Genomic DNA, 16,936 nt, shown 5'->3' on the forward strand with positions numbered 1-16,936 from the left:
ACAGAGGCGAGGGCTCAGCGGGCTCACCTTGCTCTCCAGCCGTCCTATCAGCCCCGCCAACCTGCTGACCTGGGCTTCCAGGCCCTCCTCCTTGGAGTCTGAGGTGACTGGGAAAGAGGAACAGAGATGCTGATGGGGGGGCGGGGCCGGGCCTAAGGTGGAGGGACGCTCCCGGCCCTGCCCCGGGGCTGAGACCTGCCCCCAGCCCTCCCAGGCTCGGTCCCCATGGGAGGCCCAGGCCCCAGGTGGACCACTCTCAGGATTCCGCCCAGGACCCCCCAGCCAGTGCCCCCCACTCTGGGCCACTGCTCTCTCACCAAGCGGGAAGCCACTCCCTTGCTCCACGGCCGTGAGCTTGTGGTTGTGGGCGTAGAGGGGAGTGGAGCTCCCAGACCAGGTCTCCACCACGCTGTGGCTGGGTTTGCCGTGGTCCTGTCTGCACAGGAGTGGGGAAGCACACACTGTGAGGGGGCTGCAGGGCCCTGGCCGCTTGTGGCAGCTTCAACAAACATTAAGCACCAACTGGGGGCTGAAATGTGCACAGAGCTCACTCCGTGGAGCCCCGTTCCTGCGAAGTGAACATCGTGGCCTTTGTTTTACAGAGGGGGACGCCAGGCCCACCGGCCAAGGCCATGCTGCGAGCGGGGCCGGGTTGGGATCTGAACTCAGATCCTTTCCAGGAACCCAGACCCTGTTCCCGGGAAGTTTAGTTCCAGGGCCGGGCAAGGCTGAGCCAGGCCCCCAGCCTCCCCGCAGCCCACAGCTGCCCCTCTCCCTGGCCCTGCCGGCCTTGCTGGGAGCCGATTCAGCGTTCACTGCCCTCTGGGTGGGGGCCTGGGTTGGCTAACAAGCCCCCTGTCCAAACAAGGAAGCCCTAAGACACAGTCGAGAGCGGGCATCTGACAGGACAAAGATCCAGGATCCTGACCTCAGCCCAGCCCCATCCCGTCATGACACCACCCGCCACGCACACTACTGATGTGCACACACACGCACAGCACCCTGCATCCCTGACGTGCACACACAGCCCACCAGACACTGTGCCTGGCATGTAGTAGCGACTCAGCAAATGCCCAAACCCCCATGTACAAAAATGCTGGAAAACTCACCAGACATAAAAATACACCCAGACACACATATCCCCGCCCCCGACACACACACACTCCTGTGTGCATGGCCGACACTCCTGGTCCCCAGGGCTGCCTTGGTAATGTTCTGGAATTTGCCTCCTGTGAGCCTGAAAGCCCAGCAGCCTCTCCCTGTGCACAGGGGCCAACCCCACCCCCCACAAGGGAGGAGAAAGGCTGGCAGAGTCCTTGAGGTGTCAATCGTGGCGCCTCAACAAACTCAGACCACGAGTGGGAACAGTGGGAGTCCCCCAAGGGCGGCAGGGTCTGAACCAGTGGCTCGTGCCTGGGTCACGACGTCCCCAGGCCTGGAAAAGGGGATGCTCAGGGGGACCTGCAGCTGAGAGCCGAAAAAAGCTGAGATTTGGGCAGTTTGAGGTGGCAGTGCCGGTGAAGCAGATGTGTCTCCGCATCGCGACGTGCCACCCCTGCCAACAACATCCCAAAGTAAGCTTCCAAAAAGGGGGCGGGCAGGTGTAACAGCTGACACGTGACGGAACTGGCAAAGCGCAGGAAATCGGCTCTGAAAATCATGCAGCGGTCCTATCTGTTCTGCGGCAGGATAGAAACCGCAGGTTTTAAAATCAAGATAGTGATTAAAAAAAAAAAAAAAAGAAAATCTATGTGACAACTTCCAGAGCTGAGGCTGTTAACCTTGGGAACCCTCAGAATCACAAGACTGATCAGCTATGCAGAGTCCTGGGCTCAGCTCCCAGGGACCCTAATCCAGCAGGCACGGCCGGAGCCCAGGAATCTGCATTGTGCATATCCTAGGTGACCGGGCTGCAGGTGCTCAGAGCAAAGGCATTTTGCGAACGGCATCACTGAGCAGCCTTTGCAGTCATATCTGACTGGGACAAGCCCCCCACCAACCAAAAAAACACATACAAACCCTCAGGCCGAGCAACCAACATCCTGCTGTGCCGGGTCCCTGCCTGGGAAACCGCGGCAGAGGCTCAAGGCTCAGTATCGCTTGGGCATCTGGCAGCTGCCCCCGCCTGTTTCTATTTCTTTATTTCCCCTTTGCCCCGGGCACATCAGCTCTTCATGGAAGAACAGGCACAGAGGAGTTGGCCGGAACTTGGGACAGCAAATGGGAGGGCTCGTGGCCCCCAGGGGCTGGCCCTGCCAGGCCGGAAGGAGACTGCTACTCTCCGGACCCCCATCTCACCGCCCCAACAGTGTCCCCCTGCAAAGAGGGGGGACCCCAGGTACTTTTCCACGGCTTCAAGGACCCACAAACAAGGCCTTAAATAACACTAACTAACACTGGGAGAAAACCACTCCACTTCACGGCTCTTTCGATCTTTCTGAGGTCATGCTTTGATGCTCCTGTTTTCAAGGCCCATCTATGATCTCACAGCCTCTCTTTTTGAACAAAGAGGAAGCAGGCCTCAGGGTCCAAGCTGACTGCGGGCACCAACAGCGCTTATTTTTACAATTTCTTCACTCACAGCATGTTAACTTGTTTTCGAATGATGGTAATAGCCACAGAGTTTCTTAAATTTACTCCCAGGTTTTAAAAAATAAGTCAAACAATAGAATAGTTTTAGCTAAACAATAATGTGAGCAATATGGAAATGTGGCCAAATTGGTCAGAGTCTAGGAACTAGTCATAACTCTGTGAGGAGGCAGGTATATAATTGTCCCCACTTAAAGAGCTGGTGGGGGGGGGTTCCCCGGTGGCGCAGTGGTTGAGAGTCCGCCTGCTGATGCAGGGGACACGGGTTCGTGCCCCGGTCCAGGAAGATCCCACATGCCGCGGAGCGGCTGGGCCCGTGAGCCATGGCCGCTGAGCCTGCGCGTCCGGAGCCTGTGCTCCGCAACGGGAAAGGCCACAACAGTGAGAGGCCTGCGTACCGCAAAAAAAAAAAAAAAAAAAAAAAAAGAGTTGGGGAAGTGGAGACAGAGAGAGGAAGAGCAGCTTGCCCAAGGTCACCCAGCCCCCAAGCACACGAACGTCCCCACCAAGCAGCAGGTCAGCATACACACGGCCCACGCCCACAGGCCCCCACAAGGTCCCATCAACGCACCGGATCTGGATGGTCTGCTCTTCGATGGCCTCCACCGCACTCTCCACCGAGCTCAGCAGGGACTGGATCTGATTGGCTGTCTCCTTCAGGAGGAAGCGTGTCACAAACTGGTCCACGTTGCTCCCACCCTCATACACCTGTGGCAGGAAGGGGCACAGAGGGAAAGGAGTTGGGGAGGGATCGTGGGTGGAGATCTGGTACAGTGGTGGGGGGACACCTAGGGTCAGTGTCTCTGCACTGGGATGGGGGTTATCACAGGGCTCCAGCATGAAGGGAGGGGTATGGACTCAAGAGACCAAGGTTTGAGCCCCGGCTTCACCAATTACTAGTACTGTGACCTCCACACCACAACAGAAATCACTGTAGTGTCTATCTCATAACATTGTAGTAAGGATTGAATGAAAAAATTATATAAAATGCTCAGCACTGTGCCTGTCACATAGCAAATACTCAGTATACAGTAGCTGCTATGATGATGGTGATGATGATGGTGATGATGATGATGATGGTGATGATGATGATGATGGTGGTGATGATGATGAGAAAGATGGTGGTGGGTCACTTCTGTTCAACATAGTATTGGAAGTCCTAGCCCCAGCAATCAAACAAGAAAAAGAAATAAAAGGTATCCAAATTGGAAGGGAAGAGGTAAAGCTGTCACTATATGCAGGTGACATGATACAATAAATAGAAAATGCTAAGGACTCCACAGAAAAACTACTAGATCTAATAAATGAATTCAGTAAAGTAGCAGTATACAAGATTAACATTCGGAAATCAGTTGCATTTCTTTACACTAACAATGAAACATCAGAAAGGGAATGCAAAAAAACAATACCTTTTAAAATCGCACCAAAAAAAAAAAAAACAAAAAAACAACCTAGGAATAAACCTGACCAAGGAGCTGAAAGACTTATATGCTGAGAACTATAAAACATTAATACAGGAAATTAAAGAGGATTCAAGGAAATGGAAAGATATCCCATGTTCTTAGATTGGAAGAATATTGTTAAAAATCACAAAACTACCCAAAGCAATCTACAGATTTAATGTGATCCCTATCAAATCACCCATGACATTTTTCACAGAACTAGGATGATCCAAAAAGTTATATGGAACCATAAAAGACCCAGAATTGCCAAAGCAATCCTGAGGGGGGGAAAAAAAAGAAAGCAGGAGGCATAACTCTCCCAGACTTCATACAATACCACAAAGCTACAGTAATCAAAACAATGTGGTACTGGTACAAAAACAGACACACAGATCAATGAAACGGAATAGACAGACCAGAAATAACCCCACACACCTATGGTCAATTAATCTGTGACAAAGGAGGCAGGAATATAAAATGGGAAAAAGACATTCTCTTCAGCAAGTGGTGCTAGGAAAACTGGACAGCCACAGGTAAATCAATGAAATTAGAACACACCCTCACACCATGCACAAAAATAAGCTCAAAATGGCTTAAAGACTTAAACATAAGACATGACACCATAAAACTCCTAGAAGAGAACATAGGCAAAACATTCTCTGACATAAACTGTATCAATGTTTTCTTAGGTCAGTCTCCCAAAGCAACAGAAATAAAAACAAGAATAAACAAATGGGACCTAATCAAACTTACAAGCTTTTGCACAACAAAGGAAACCATAAAAAAAAAACACGAAAAGACAACCTATAGAATGGGAGAAAATATTTGCAAATGATGAGACCGACAAGGGCATAATTTCCAAAATATACAAACAGCACACACAACTCAATAACAAACAACCCAATCCAAAAAATGGGCAGAGGATCTAAGTAGACATTTCTCCAAAAAAGACATACAATAGCCAAAAGGCACATGAAAAAATGCTCAACACCGCTAACTATTAGAGAAGTGTAAATCAAAACGACAATGAGGTACTACCTCACACCCATCAGAATGGCCATCATTAAAAAGTCTACAAATGACAAATGCTGGAGAGGGTGTGGATAAAAGGGAACCCTCCTGCACTGTTGGTGGGAATGTAAGTTGGTACAGCCACTATGGAAAACAGTATAGAGGTTCCTCAAAAAACTAAAAACAGAGTTACCATACGATCCAGCAATCCTACTCCTGGGCACATGTCCAGACAAAACTATAATTCAAAAAGATACATGCACCCCTATGTTCATAGCAGCACTATTTACAATAGCCAAGACATGGAAACCACCTAAATGTCCATAGACAGATGCATGGGTAAAGAAGATGTGGTACATATATACAATGGAATACTACTCAGCCATAAAAAAAACACAAAATAATGCCATTTGCAGCAACATGGATGCAACTAGAGATTACCATACTAAATGAAGTAAGTCAGAAAGAGAGAGACAAATACCATATGATATCACTTATATGTGGCATCTAAAGTATGGCACAAATGAATGTACCTACAAAACAGAAACAGACTCATGGATATAGAGAACAGACTGGTGGTTGCCAAGGGGGAGGGGGAGTGGGGGAGGAATGGATTGGGAGTTGGGGATTAGCAGGTGCAAACTGGTATATAGAGAATCGATAAACAACAAGGTCCTACTGTATAGAACAGGGAACTATATCCAACCTCCTGGGATAAACCATAATGGAAAAAATTTTTTAAAAAGCATGTATACATGTGTATAACTGAGTCACTTTGCTGTACAGCAGAAATTAACACATCATTGTAAATCAACTACACTTCAATAAAAATAATAAAAAATAACTAAATTATAAATAAAAATGTAAAAAAAACGATGGTAGTGATGATGGTTATGAAGATGATGATGAGGATGAGGAGGATGGTGGTGGTGATGGTTAGATGATGATGGTGATGGTGGTGGTAATGATGGTGGTGATGATGGTGGTAATGGTGGTGGTGATGGTTATGAAGAGGATGCTGATGATGATGGTGATAGTGGTGATGATGGTAAAGATGGTGGTGGTAATGATGGTGGTGATGATGATGGTGAAGATGGTGGTGGTAATGGTGGTGGTGATGGTTATGAACATGGTGATGGTGGTGGTGTTCTTGATGTGATGTTGTTGTGGACAGGGATAAAGTATTAGGGAAGAAGAATTCACAGCCTCCTTCCTTCCTTCCTCCTCCGAGGCAGATTCTTTGGGCCAAGCATGATGTCACACGCCTGCAGTCCAGCTTCCTGGGAGGCTGAGGCAGGAGGATCACTTGAGCCCAAGAGTTCCAGGCTGCAGTGCATGAGGCCCTAAGTTCGGCATCAACGTGGTGACCTCCCGAGAGCAGGGGACCACCAGGTTGCCTGTGGAGGCATGAACCAGCCCAGGTCAGAAAAGCAGCAGGTCAAAACTGTGCTAAGTAAGCCCACACACCGGCGGTCAATTAATCTTCGACAAAGGAGGCAAGAATATACAATGGGGAAAATGTCTCTTCAGCAAGTGGTACTGGGAAAGCTGGACAGCCGCAGGCAAATCAGTGACGTTAGAACACCCCCTAACACCATAAACAAGAACAAACTTAAAATGGCTTAAAGACCTAAACATAAGACATGACACCATAAAACTCCTGGAAGAGAACATAGGCAAGACATTATTCTCTGACATAAAACACACCACTGTTTTCTTAGGTCAGTCTCTCAAGGCAATAGAAGTAAAAGCAAAAGTAAACAAATGGGACCTAATCAAACTTATAACCTTTTGCACGGCAAAGGAAACCATAAAAAAAAAAAAGAAAGAAAGAAAAGACAAGACACTACAGACTGGGAGAAAACATTTGCAAATGATGTGACCAACAAGGGCTTAATTTCCAAAATATACAAACAGCCCATACAACTCGGTAACAAAAAACCAAACAACCCAATCAAAAAATGGGCAGAAGACCCAAATAGACATTTCTCCAGAGAAGACATAGAGATGGCCAACAGGCACATGAAAAGATGCTCAACATCGAAAACTATCAGGGAAATGCAAATCAGAACTACAATGAGGTACCACCTCACCCCGGTCAGAATGGCCATCATTAAACAGTCTATAAACAACAAATGCTGGAGAGGGTGTGGAGAAAAGGGAACCCTCCTCCTCTGTTGGTGGGAATGTAAGTTGGTTCAGCCAGTATGGAAAACAGTATGGAGTTTCCTCAGAAAACTAAAAACAGAACTACCATATGATCCAGCAATCCTACTCCTGGGCACATATCTGGACAAAACTATAATTCAAAAAGACACATGCACCCCTATGTTCATAGAAGCCCTGTTTACAATAGCTAAGACATGGGAACAACCTAAATGTCCATCGACAGATGAATGGATAAAGAAGATGCAGTATATGTATATATACAATGGAATATTACTCCACCGAAAAAGAATGAAATAATGCCATTTGCAGAGATTATCTAGAGAGTATCATACTAAGTGAAGTCAGAAAGACAAATACCACTATATGTCACTTATATGTGGAATCTAAAATATGACATACATGATCTTATTTATGAAACAGAAACAAACAGACATAGAAAACAGACTTGTGATTGCCAAGGGGGAGGGGGTTGGGGGAGGGATCCAGTGGGAGTTTGGGATTAGCAGATGCAAACTATTATACAGAGAATGGATAAACAAGGTCCCACTAAATAGCACAGGGAACTATATCCAATCTCATGGGATAAACCATAATGGAAAAGAATATGAAAAAGAATATATATATAACTGAATATATATACATATACCTGAATCACTTTGCTGTACACCAGAAACAACTAACAAAACACTGTAAATCAACTATACTTCAATTAAAAAACAAAACAAAAAAACCCCCCAAAACCCGCCTGTGCTGCTCAGTAGTGGCATCGTGCCTGGGAATAACTACAGCGCCCCAGCCTGGGCAACACAGCGAGATCCCATCTCTCTCGTTAAGGGAATTCTGCGTGTCCTAAGTGTTCTGTATGTCCCCTAAATAAACAATAAACTTTTGCCTTTAAAAATAAAACGGTGGGGGCTTCCCTGGTGGCGCAGTGGTTGAGAGTCCGCCTGCCGATGCAGGGAACGTGGGTTCATGCCCCGGTCAGGGAAGATCCCACATGCTGGGCCCGTGAGCCATGGCTGCTGAGCCTGTGCGTCCGGAGCCTGTGCTCCGCAACGGGAGAGGCCACAACAGCGAGAGGCCCGCGTACCGCGAAAAAATAATAAATAAATAAATAAATAAATAAAAAATAAAAAGGTGGATTCTTTCATGCTGCCTCTCTGAGGAGTGACAGGAGAGAATCCAAAGCAGCCAGAGTAAACTGTCTCCCCAAAGAAAGTGCCTGAGACTCAGTCCCCAGAGGGAGGGGACGAGAGGGAAGTCTGGGGGGAAAGGTGGGGCGCTTAGAGGCCGTGAGAAGAGGAACTCTGGGACATAAGATGAAGAGCGTCTTCCACGGAGTTTGCTCTGTGATGTGAGACCAGTTCCCCTTTTGTCAAGAGTCTGCAGCTGAGACACTGCTCAAGGTTCCTGGATCCTGTTGAGTTTCTTTTGGCTTCAGAAGACAAGTGAGAGGGAGAAGGCTCTGGCTTAGCCAGGCCACTCCAGGATGACAATGATCAAAATGACACTGTGCTGGGAAGCTGGTCCCTCAAGCCCTGTGCTGCTCTCTGGCCTCCTCTACCAAGACCCTACCTCCTGAGCCACCTGCCCCGGCACCGTGGAATTCTGCCCAGTCCCCAGCCAGGCAAGGGCTCTCAAGGAAAGAAAATTTAAAGCATCCATCACTCTGACTGGGAATTAATTAGCAACAATTGCACAAGGGAACCACGGCTAGAGGCAGAGAGACTGAGAAATGAAGCCCAGGGCGGGGAACACGGCTGTGGGTGGAGAGGGGCCGAGAGGAGAGGTGCACGCAGACGGGGAGGCGTGGAGATGGACCTCCTGCGCCACCCGTCGGACGAGGCACGCCGACGGCAGGCCCCGACGGGGAAGGAGCCGACGGCAGAAAGCATGCCAGGTTCCGGCAGCCTAATGCACTGCAGTGATCAATTATCCTTCCTAGCAGACAGCTGAACTCACATGCAATCCAGTGATCGATGGGCTCTGGACAAACAAATGACCCCAAAGGACAGGAATACATAACGAGATAAAAACAAAACAAAACAAAAACTGAACAAACAGAGAAAGGCTGCTAGAAGCCATCAAGCAGAAAAACGAGCTCAAGTGAGTATGTTAAAAGCACCCAGATAAGTGACTCGGGGTGCAGTCAGGGATCAATAAGTGTAACTGGTTAGTTGAATTAAAAAAAAGACAAAATTTTCAAAAGAGTAAAAATGCAGCTTGTACAGTTCTGGCCTCCACTACCACTGATGCCTCAGCTGAGAGGCCAGCTCCACAGATTTCAGAGGGAAGGAGCCAGAGCTGGGAATTCCGCAATATGTGGACAAGTTATTCACATGCAGGGTAACAGGGAGACCTTCAGAAATCTGCAGATCTCTGAAAGTTTATCAAATGAGCACCTTTCTGGCAAAGAATGCCTAGGAATTTCTCCCAAATCTTCTAGGGCTGAATCACAGGAAAATATTCTTGAATAGGGAAGTTGTGGAAAAAAAGTGAGGGTGATCACCCGAATGAAAATGAAGGTTACAGAGGTTAGGAAGTAAAAACATTGATCACTAATAGTTACATTTTAATCACATTGGATTAAGGGAATGAAGAGTGTCAAAGTATGGAAAAAGAGCCAATCATCTCAAAAATTGTTTTAATTTGACAAGAGGGCATAGAAAGTGTTATTAGCCAGGTATAAAAACAGGATTAAGAGTGTTAACAGTGTATGTTTTAGAAGTCCCTAGTAAAATGAAAACTAGACTGTTTACCTTTGAAATCATAATCAATGCTATAAACAAAGCAGACTACCAAAAGGTAAAATGTCAAAAAAGAAGAAGGATCATTAAAAAATGGGAAGCATATAAGATTATGGCAGCAGTCGGGCCAGACAGATCATAACAATAAAGAAAATCAGCCTAAACTGCCCCGGGTAAAGACACAGTCCCAGATTTGACTAAACGAGGTCCATCTGGAAGCATATATAAAGCAAAAGAGCGCCAAAGGGTTTGCAAAGGAAAGCCTGTGCAAAGATTCTGCTACCAAATTTGATCGGATGACTAGGACAAGCTGCAATATCACGATCAAGGTAGAATTTAATGGGAAAGTATTACATAAGATTAAAAGGGTAAGAATAAATGACAGAAGGCGTAATGCATTACAAGGACATGACATTATTAAATCTTCGTGCATTATTAAATCTTTGTGCAATGGGACAGGATATTGCTACAAGTACGGCTAGGTAGGGTTAGATGAATATAACCACTTTATAAGGCAGTTCTACTTTATATCAAGAGCCTTAGACTGCCCAGTAATTCTCTACTTTTGATAATCTATTAAGAAATAATGCAAAATGTGGACAAACACTGATGTCCCAAGGTTAGTGTTAATTGATAATAGCAAAAACCTGGAAATAATCTAACATCCCCAAGAACAGAGGAATAGTATGTAAATTTAAGTAAGAATATTGAAAATGATACTTTTAAACAGTTTTATTAACATGGGAAAGGTGTTTGTTAAAACGTTAGGTGAAAAAAGGCAGAACATTTTTGTATACAGAATGATTTTAAGTGTATTAGAGAAATACCCATAGAAAAAAAGGCTCAATGGTAATAAAATGGTAACAGTGGTTAGAGATAGTGGGAATTAGAAGTGATTTGAAATTTTTCTTTATATTTTTCTCCACTTCCTAAACTTTGAATATGTACCATTTAGGTAACAAAAGTATTACAACAAGGTCTATAGGCGTCAAATGGCATGGCTAAATAAACAGGAAGGAAATATTAGAATTTTAAAGATTAAATGTCAAAACACAACTTAGTGTGAGAAATTAGTTCAGCAGTGTCCCATAGGACAGATAAATTAGAAATAATAAATGTCCATTGTAAAGGGCATTACTGGGAAAATGTAAAAGTCTTTTAAATGGGCAAGAAAGATTACTGGTTCCTTGTCTAATACACTCTTCTAGGTTATCTAGGTCTTTCCTTGTTTGGGAGCTACTTTTAACACTCTAGCATGTAGGACTTCCCTGGTGGTGCAGTGGTTAAGAATCCGCCTGCCAATGCAGGGGACACGGGTTCAAGCCCTGGTCCAGGAAGATCCCACATGCTGCGGAGCAACTAAGCCTGTGCGCCACAGCTACTGAGCCTGCGCTTTAGAGCCCGCGAGACACAACGACTGAGCCCATGCACTGCAACTACTGAAGCCCATGCACCTAGAGCCCGCGCTCTGCAACAAGAGAAGCCACCGCAACGAGGAGTAGCCCCTGCTCACTGCAACTAGAGAAAGGCTGCGTGCAGCAATGAAGACCCCATGCAGCCAAAAAATAAATAAAATTTAAAAACAAAACAACAAAAAAACTCTAGCATGTAAAAACGTGACAAAAATGCAAATAATTCTCATCCACAGAAATGCATATGAATTTTGTCTGGCAGAATTCAACTGACTACTGTCCTGTGGACAGTGACCAATTTTGCATTTATTCACAGATTCATCTCAGAATTCCTGGTTGCCTATATACATGGCAAATGTTCTTTGAATTTTCCTTGGAGACAGTGTAACATCTTACTGGTTCTCAAATTAAGGAGTTAAATAAAATCTTTCACATGTGTATACTTTATATGAGACAACTTTACCTTTTTACACAGTTGTCTTTTAACAACATATATTTCACAACAAAGAAGGGATAGCTATTTTCAGATTTTATACTCTGAAAGTATGATCCACATCTTCTTCCCAAGTATCCATGGGAGAATTATAAAAACAAAATAATATGGGACTTCCCTGGTGGCGCAGTGGATAAGATTCCACGCTCCCAATGCAGGGGGCTGGGTGTGAGCCCTGGTCAGGGAAGTAGGTCCCACATGCAGGCAGCAAGAGTTCGCATGCCACAACTAAGGAGCCTGCCTGCGGCAACTAAGACCCTGCACAACCAAATTAAAAAAAATTTTTTTTTAAATCAAAATAATATGCAATGAAGAAATCTCAAAAAAATTTAAAAAGATAGAACACAAACTACTGGTTACTTGGTTTTATCCTAATACCATGAAATGAGAAATGAGTGAGGATATAACAAACTATCAGAGAATATTGAGAGGAAATATTAATCCTATATACTAAAATCTATCATTGCAGTGAAAGTATCATTCAAAGGTAGATTTCTAAAATTTCAAACTTTATTATCCAAAAAAATTTAAGCATTCCTTTTCACATATGAAAAAGTATAGCAACAACAATAAACCTAAGGAAATAGGTGGTAGGAAATAATAATGATAAAAACTATAAATACAGTAGATTCAGTAGTAGATACAGAATAAATATTGCCAAAATGAGCATACTACCCAAGGCAATCTACAGATTCAATCCAATCCCTATCAAATTACCAATGGCATTTTTCACAGAACTAGGACAAAAAATTTCAAAATGTGTATGGAAACACAAAAGACCCCGAATAGCCAAAGCAGTCCTGAGAAAGAAAAACAGAGCTGGAGGAATCAGGCTCCTTGACTTCAGAATATACTACACAAAGCTACAGTCATCAAAACAGTACGGTACTGGCACAAAAACAGAAATATAGGGCTTCCCTGGTGGCGCAGTGGTTGGGAGTCCGCCTGCCGATGCAGGGGACGTGGGTTCGTGCCCCGGTCCGGGAGGATCCCGCATGTCGCGGAACGGTTGGGCCCGTGGGCCATGGCTGCTGGGCCTGCGCAGGAGAGGCCACAGCAGTGAGAGGCCCGCGTACCACAAAAACAAACAAACAAAAACAGAAATATAGATCAATGGAACATGACAGAAAGCTCAGAAATAAACCCACTCATCTATGGTCACCTAATCTATGACAAAGGAGGTAAGAATGTACAAATGGAGAAAAGAGAGTCTCTTCAATAAGTGGTGCCAGGAAAACTGGACAGCAGTTTAAAAGAATGAAATTAGGACACTCTCTAACACCATACACAAAAATAAACTCAAAATGGATCAAAGACCTACATGTAAGGCCAGACACTATAAAACTCTTAGAGGAAAACATAGGCAGAACACTCCTTGACATAAATCACAGCAAGATCTTTTTTGATCCACCTCCTAGAGTAATGAAAGTAAAACCAAAAATAAACAAATGGGACCTAATTAAACTTAAAAGCTTCTGCACAGCAAAGGAAACTATAAACAAAATGAAAAGACAACCCACAGAATGGGAGAAAATATTTGCAAACAATGTGACTGACAAGAAATTAAATGCTGAAATATATTAACAATTCATATAGCTCAGTATCAAAAACAAACAATCCAATCAAAACATGGAAAGAAGACCTAAACAGACATTTCTTCAAAGAAGACATCCAGATAGCCAAAAAGCACATGAAAAGATGCTCAACATCGCTAATTATTAGAGAAATGCAAATCAAAACTACAATGAGGTACCACCTCATACCAGTCAAAATGGCCGTCATCAAAAAATCTACAAACAATAAATGCTGGAGAGGGTGTGGAGAAAAGGGAACCCTCCTACACTGTTGGTGGGAATGTAAATTGATACAGCCACTATGGAGAACAGTATGGAGGTTCCTCAAAAAACTAAAAATCGAACTACCATATGACCCAGCAGCCCCACTCCTGGGCATATACCTGGAGAAAACCATAATTCGAAAAGAAACATGCATCCCAATGTTCACTGCAGCAGTATTTACAATAGCCAGGACATGGAAGCAATCTAAATGTCCATCAACAGAGGAATGGATAAAGATGTGGTACCTATATACAATGGAATATTTCTCATCCATAAAAAAAGAACAAAATAATGCCATTTGCAGATTGTCGTCCTGAGTGAAATAAGTCAGGGAAAGACAAACATCATATGATATCGCTTATATGTGGAATCTAAAAAAAGGGTACAAATGAACTTTTTTACAAAACAGAAACAGAGTCACAGATGTAGAAAACAAACTTATGGTTACCAGGCGGTAAGGGGGGAGAGGGATACATTGGGATATTGGGATTGACATGTACACACTTCTACATATAAAATAGATAACTAATAAGGACCTACTGTATAGCACAGGGAACTCTACTCAATACTCTCTAATGGCCTATATGGGAAAAGAACCTTAAAAAGAGTGCATATATGTATATGTATAACTGATTCACTTTGCTGTACACCTGAAACACAACATTGTAAATCAACTACACCCCAATAAAAATTTTAAAAAAAAGATACATGCACCCCCAAAGTTCACTGCAGCACTATTTACAATAGCCAAGACATGGAAGCAACCTCAATGTCTACTGACAGAGGAATGCATAAAAAAGATGTGGTACATATATACAATGGAATATTACTCAGCCATAAAAAAGAAATGAAACAATGCCCTTTGCAGCAACATGGATGGACCTAGAGATTATCATACTAAGTGAAGTAAGCCAGACAGAGAAGGACAAATATCATGATATCGCTTACGTGTAGAATCTAACAGAAAAAAAAGACACAAATGAACTTATTTCCAAAACAGAGGCTCACAGACACAGAAAACAAACTTATGCTTACCAAAGGGGAAAGGGTGGTGGGTAAAGGGAGAAATTAGGAAGCTGGGATTAACATATACACACTACTATATATAAAACAGATAACCAACAAGGACCTACTGTATAGCACACGGAATGCTACTCAATATTATCTAATAACCTACAAGGGAAAAGAAACTGAAAAAGAATATATATATATATATATATAACTGAACTGTGCTGTACACCTGAATCTTACACGATATTGCAAATCAACTATACTTCAGTACAAAAGATTTTTTTTAAAGGAAAGAAAAGGATTTAAAAAATAAATACAGGAGAAAACGTACTGTATAAATTAAATTTAAATAAACATGTCAGGGGCTCGTTTCTAGAAACAACTAATTAAAACAGGCAAAACTCTGTTAAATAGAAGTTTAAATGTAGCAAAATAGTACAAAATTTAAATCAAGACCTGAGCTGTAATAGCAGATATTTTATTAAACGTAATCTGCATTATGTGCCTGTTTTGTTTCAATGTTTTAAAATTAAAAAAAAATCATAAGAACATACTATGCATAATCGATCATAAAACTGAACATGTCCATGGCAGTTTTGTTTAAAAATATACTAAAATGGACACCAAAAATTTACCTAAAATTAGGATTGACTTTAAAATCACTATTATAATAATCCCCTCCCCGTTTAGTACCTCCACCCAAGTCTATGGATTAATTCTTTCTATTTTTGAATAGAAACATGATTCTAAGATAGAGAAGCTGATTCCCACACAGAAAGATATTCAAAGCCACCTACAATTCACTCCCTATCACCCAATCTCAATTCCTGATAGAGACAGAGATAAAACACTCAGCTACTGACAAGATTCAGCAACTGTGGTAAAAGAATAATGTGCCAATTAGGGTTTATCACAGGAAGCTAAGGACTGTTCAATAGGAGAGAATCTAATAATAGAATCTACCCTATCAATAGTTTAAGAAAAATCATATGATCCCTGAAAAAAAAAATACCAAAAAGGCATTTGAAAAAAAATTCACTACCACCCCCTAAGGCAACATTTAACGAAGGGAACACAAAAATATTTTTTAACAGACTGAAGAGGTTTCTAAAATAAGAGCTGCTATTAATATTATAATTAGTGAAGAACTACTAGAGAGATGCATTTGAACATCAGGAGCAAAACAAGGATGTCTGACGTAGTGCCATTACAGTGTTTGAGAATTCAGGGTAAACGCAGCAGGACACAACAGAGAAACAGGAGGAACACATATCAGAAATGAAGATAGTAACTACACTAGTTAACAATAATACTATGACTGCATATCTACAAAAGCAAATGAGTCATCTTAAATCAACGGATGCAAGAGAAGTATTTGAAATAATCAACGAGCTGCACTTCTCCAAACAAAAACTGGTTAGAAAACATGCAAGAGACGCCAGTCACCATTGTGACAACCTATCATAGCATCACCACCATCACTAGGAAATCATGCAGCCTTTGGTACACTCTAACAGCAAAAATCCTGCAAACTGCTTTAGGTTGTATTGGTAGATGTTAAAATCCTCCCCCTTTTACCATCACATCAAAAAGAATAAAATACCTAGGAATAAAACTACCTAAGGAGACAAAAGACCTGTACTCTGAAAACTGTAAGCACTGATGAAAGAAATCGAAGATGACACAAACAGAGGCAGATAGATCACGCTCTCGGATTGGAAGAATCAATATTGTCAAAGTGACTATACTATCCAAGGCAATCTACAGACTCAATGCAATCCCTACCAAATTAACAATGGCATTTTTCACAGAACTAGAATAAAACATTTTAAAATTTGTGTGGAAACACAAAAGACCCCGAATATTCAAAGCAGTCCTGAGAAAGAAAAACAGCTGGGGGAATCAGGCTCCTTGACTTCAGAATATACTACAACTATAGTCACCAAAACAGTATGGTAGGGCTTCCCTGGTGGCACAGTGGTTGAGAGTCCGCCTGCCGATGCAGGGGACACGGGTTCGTGCCCTGGTCTGGGAAGATCCCACATGCCGCGGAGCGGCTGGGCCCGTGAGCCATGGCCACTGAGCCTGCACATCCAGAGTCTGTGCTCCATAACGGGAGAGGCCACAACAGTGAGAGGCCTGCTTACCACCACCACCACCACCACCACCACAACAACAAAAACAGTATGGTAATGGCACAAAAACAGAAATGTAGATCAATGGA

General features: G+C 43.3%; 1 protein-coding gene across 2 annotated transcripts in view; it reads right to left on the reverse strand.

The window, feature by feature from the left end:
• Positions 1-16,936, reverse strand: part of NECAB2 (N-terminal EF-hand calcium binding protein 2) — a gene marked incomplete at its 5' end in the record, with an annotated part of 39,471 nt that overhangs the window by 7,640 nt on the left and 14,895 nt on the right. For both annotated transcript variants that reach the window (XM_079724277.1, XM_079724276.1), the window contains 3 exons: positions 28-107; positions 318-436; positions 3,161-3,297. In XM_079724277.1, coding sequence (XP_079580403.1) covers positions 28-107; positions 318-436; positions 3,161-3,297 — 336 coding nt within the window. The remainder of the gene's footprint in view (positions 1-27; positions 108-317; positions 437-3,160; positions 3,298-16,936) is intronic.

The sequence above is a fragment of the Hyperoodon ampullatus genome (genome assembly GCF_949752795.1).
Source record: "Hyperoodon ampullatus genome assembly, chromosome: 18".
In the NCBI taxonomy this organism is placed as follows: domain Eukaryota; kingdom Metazoa; phylum Chordata; class Mammalia; order Artiodactyla; family Ziphiidae; genus Hyperoodon; species Hyperoodon ampullatus.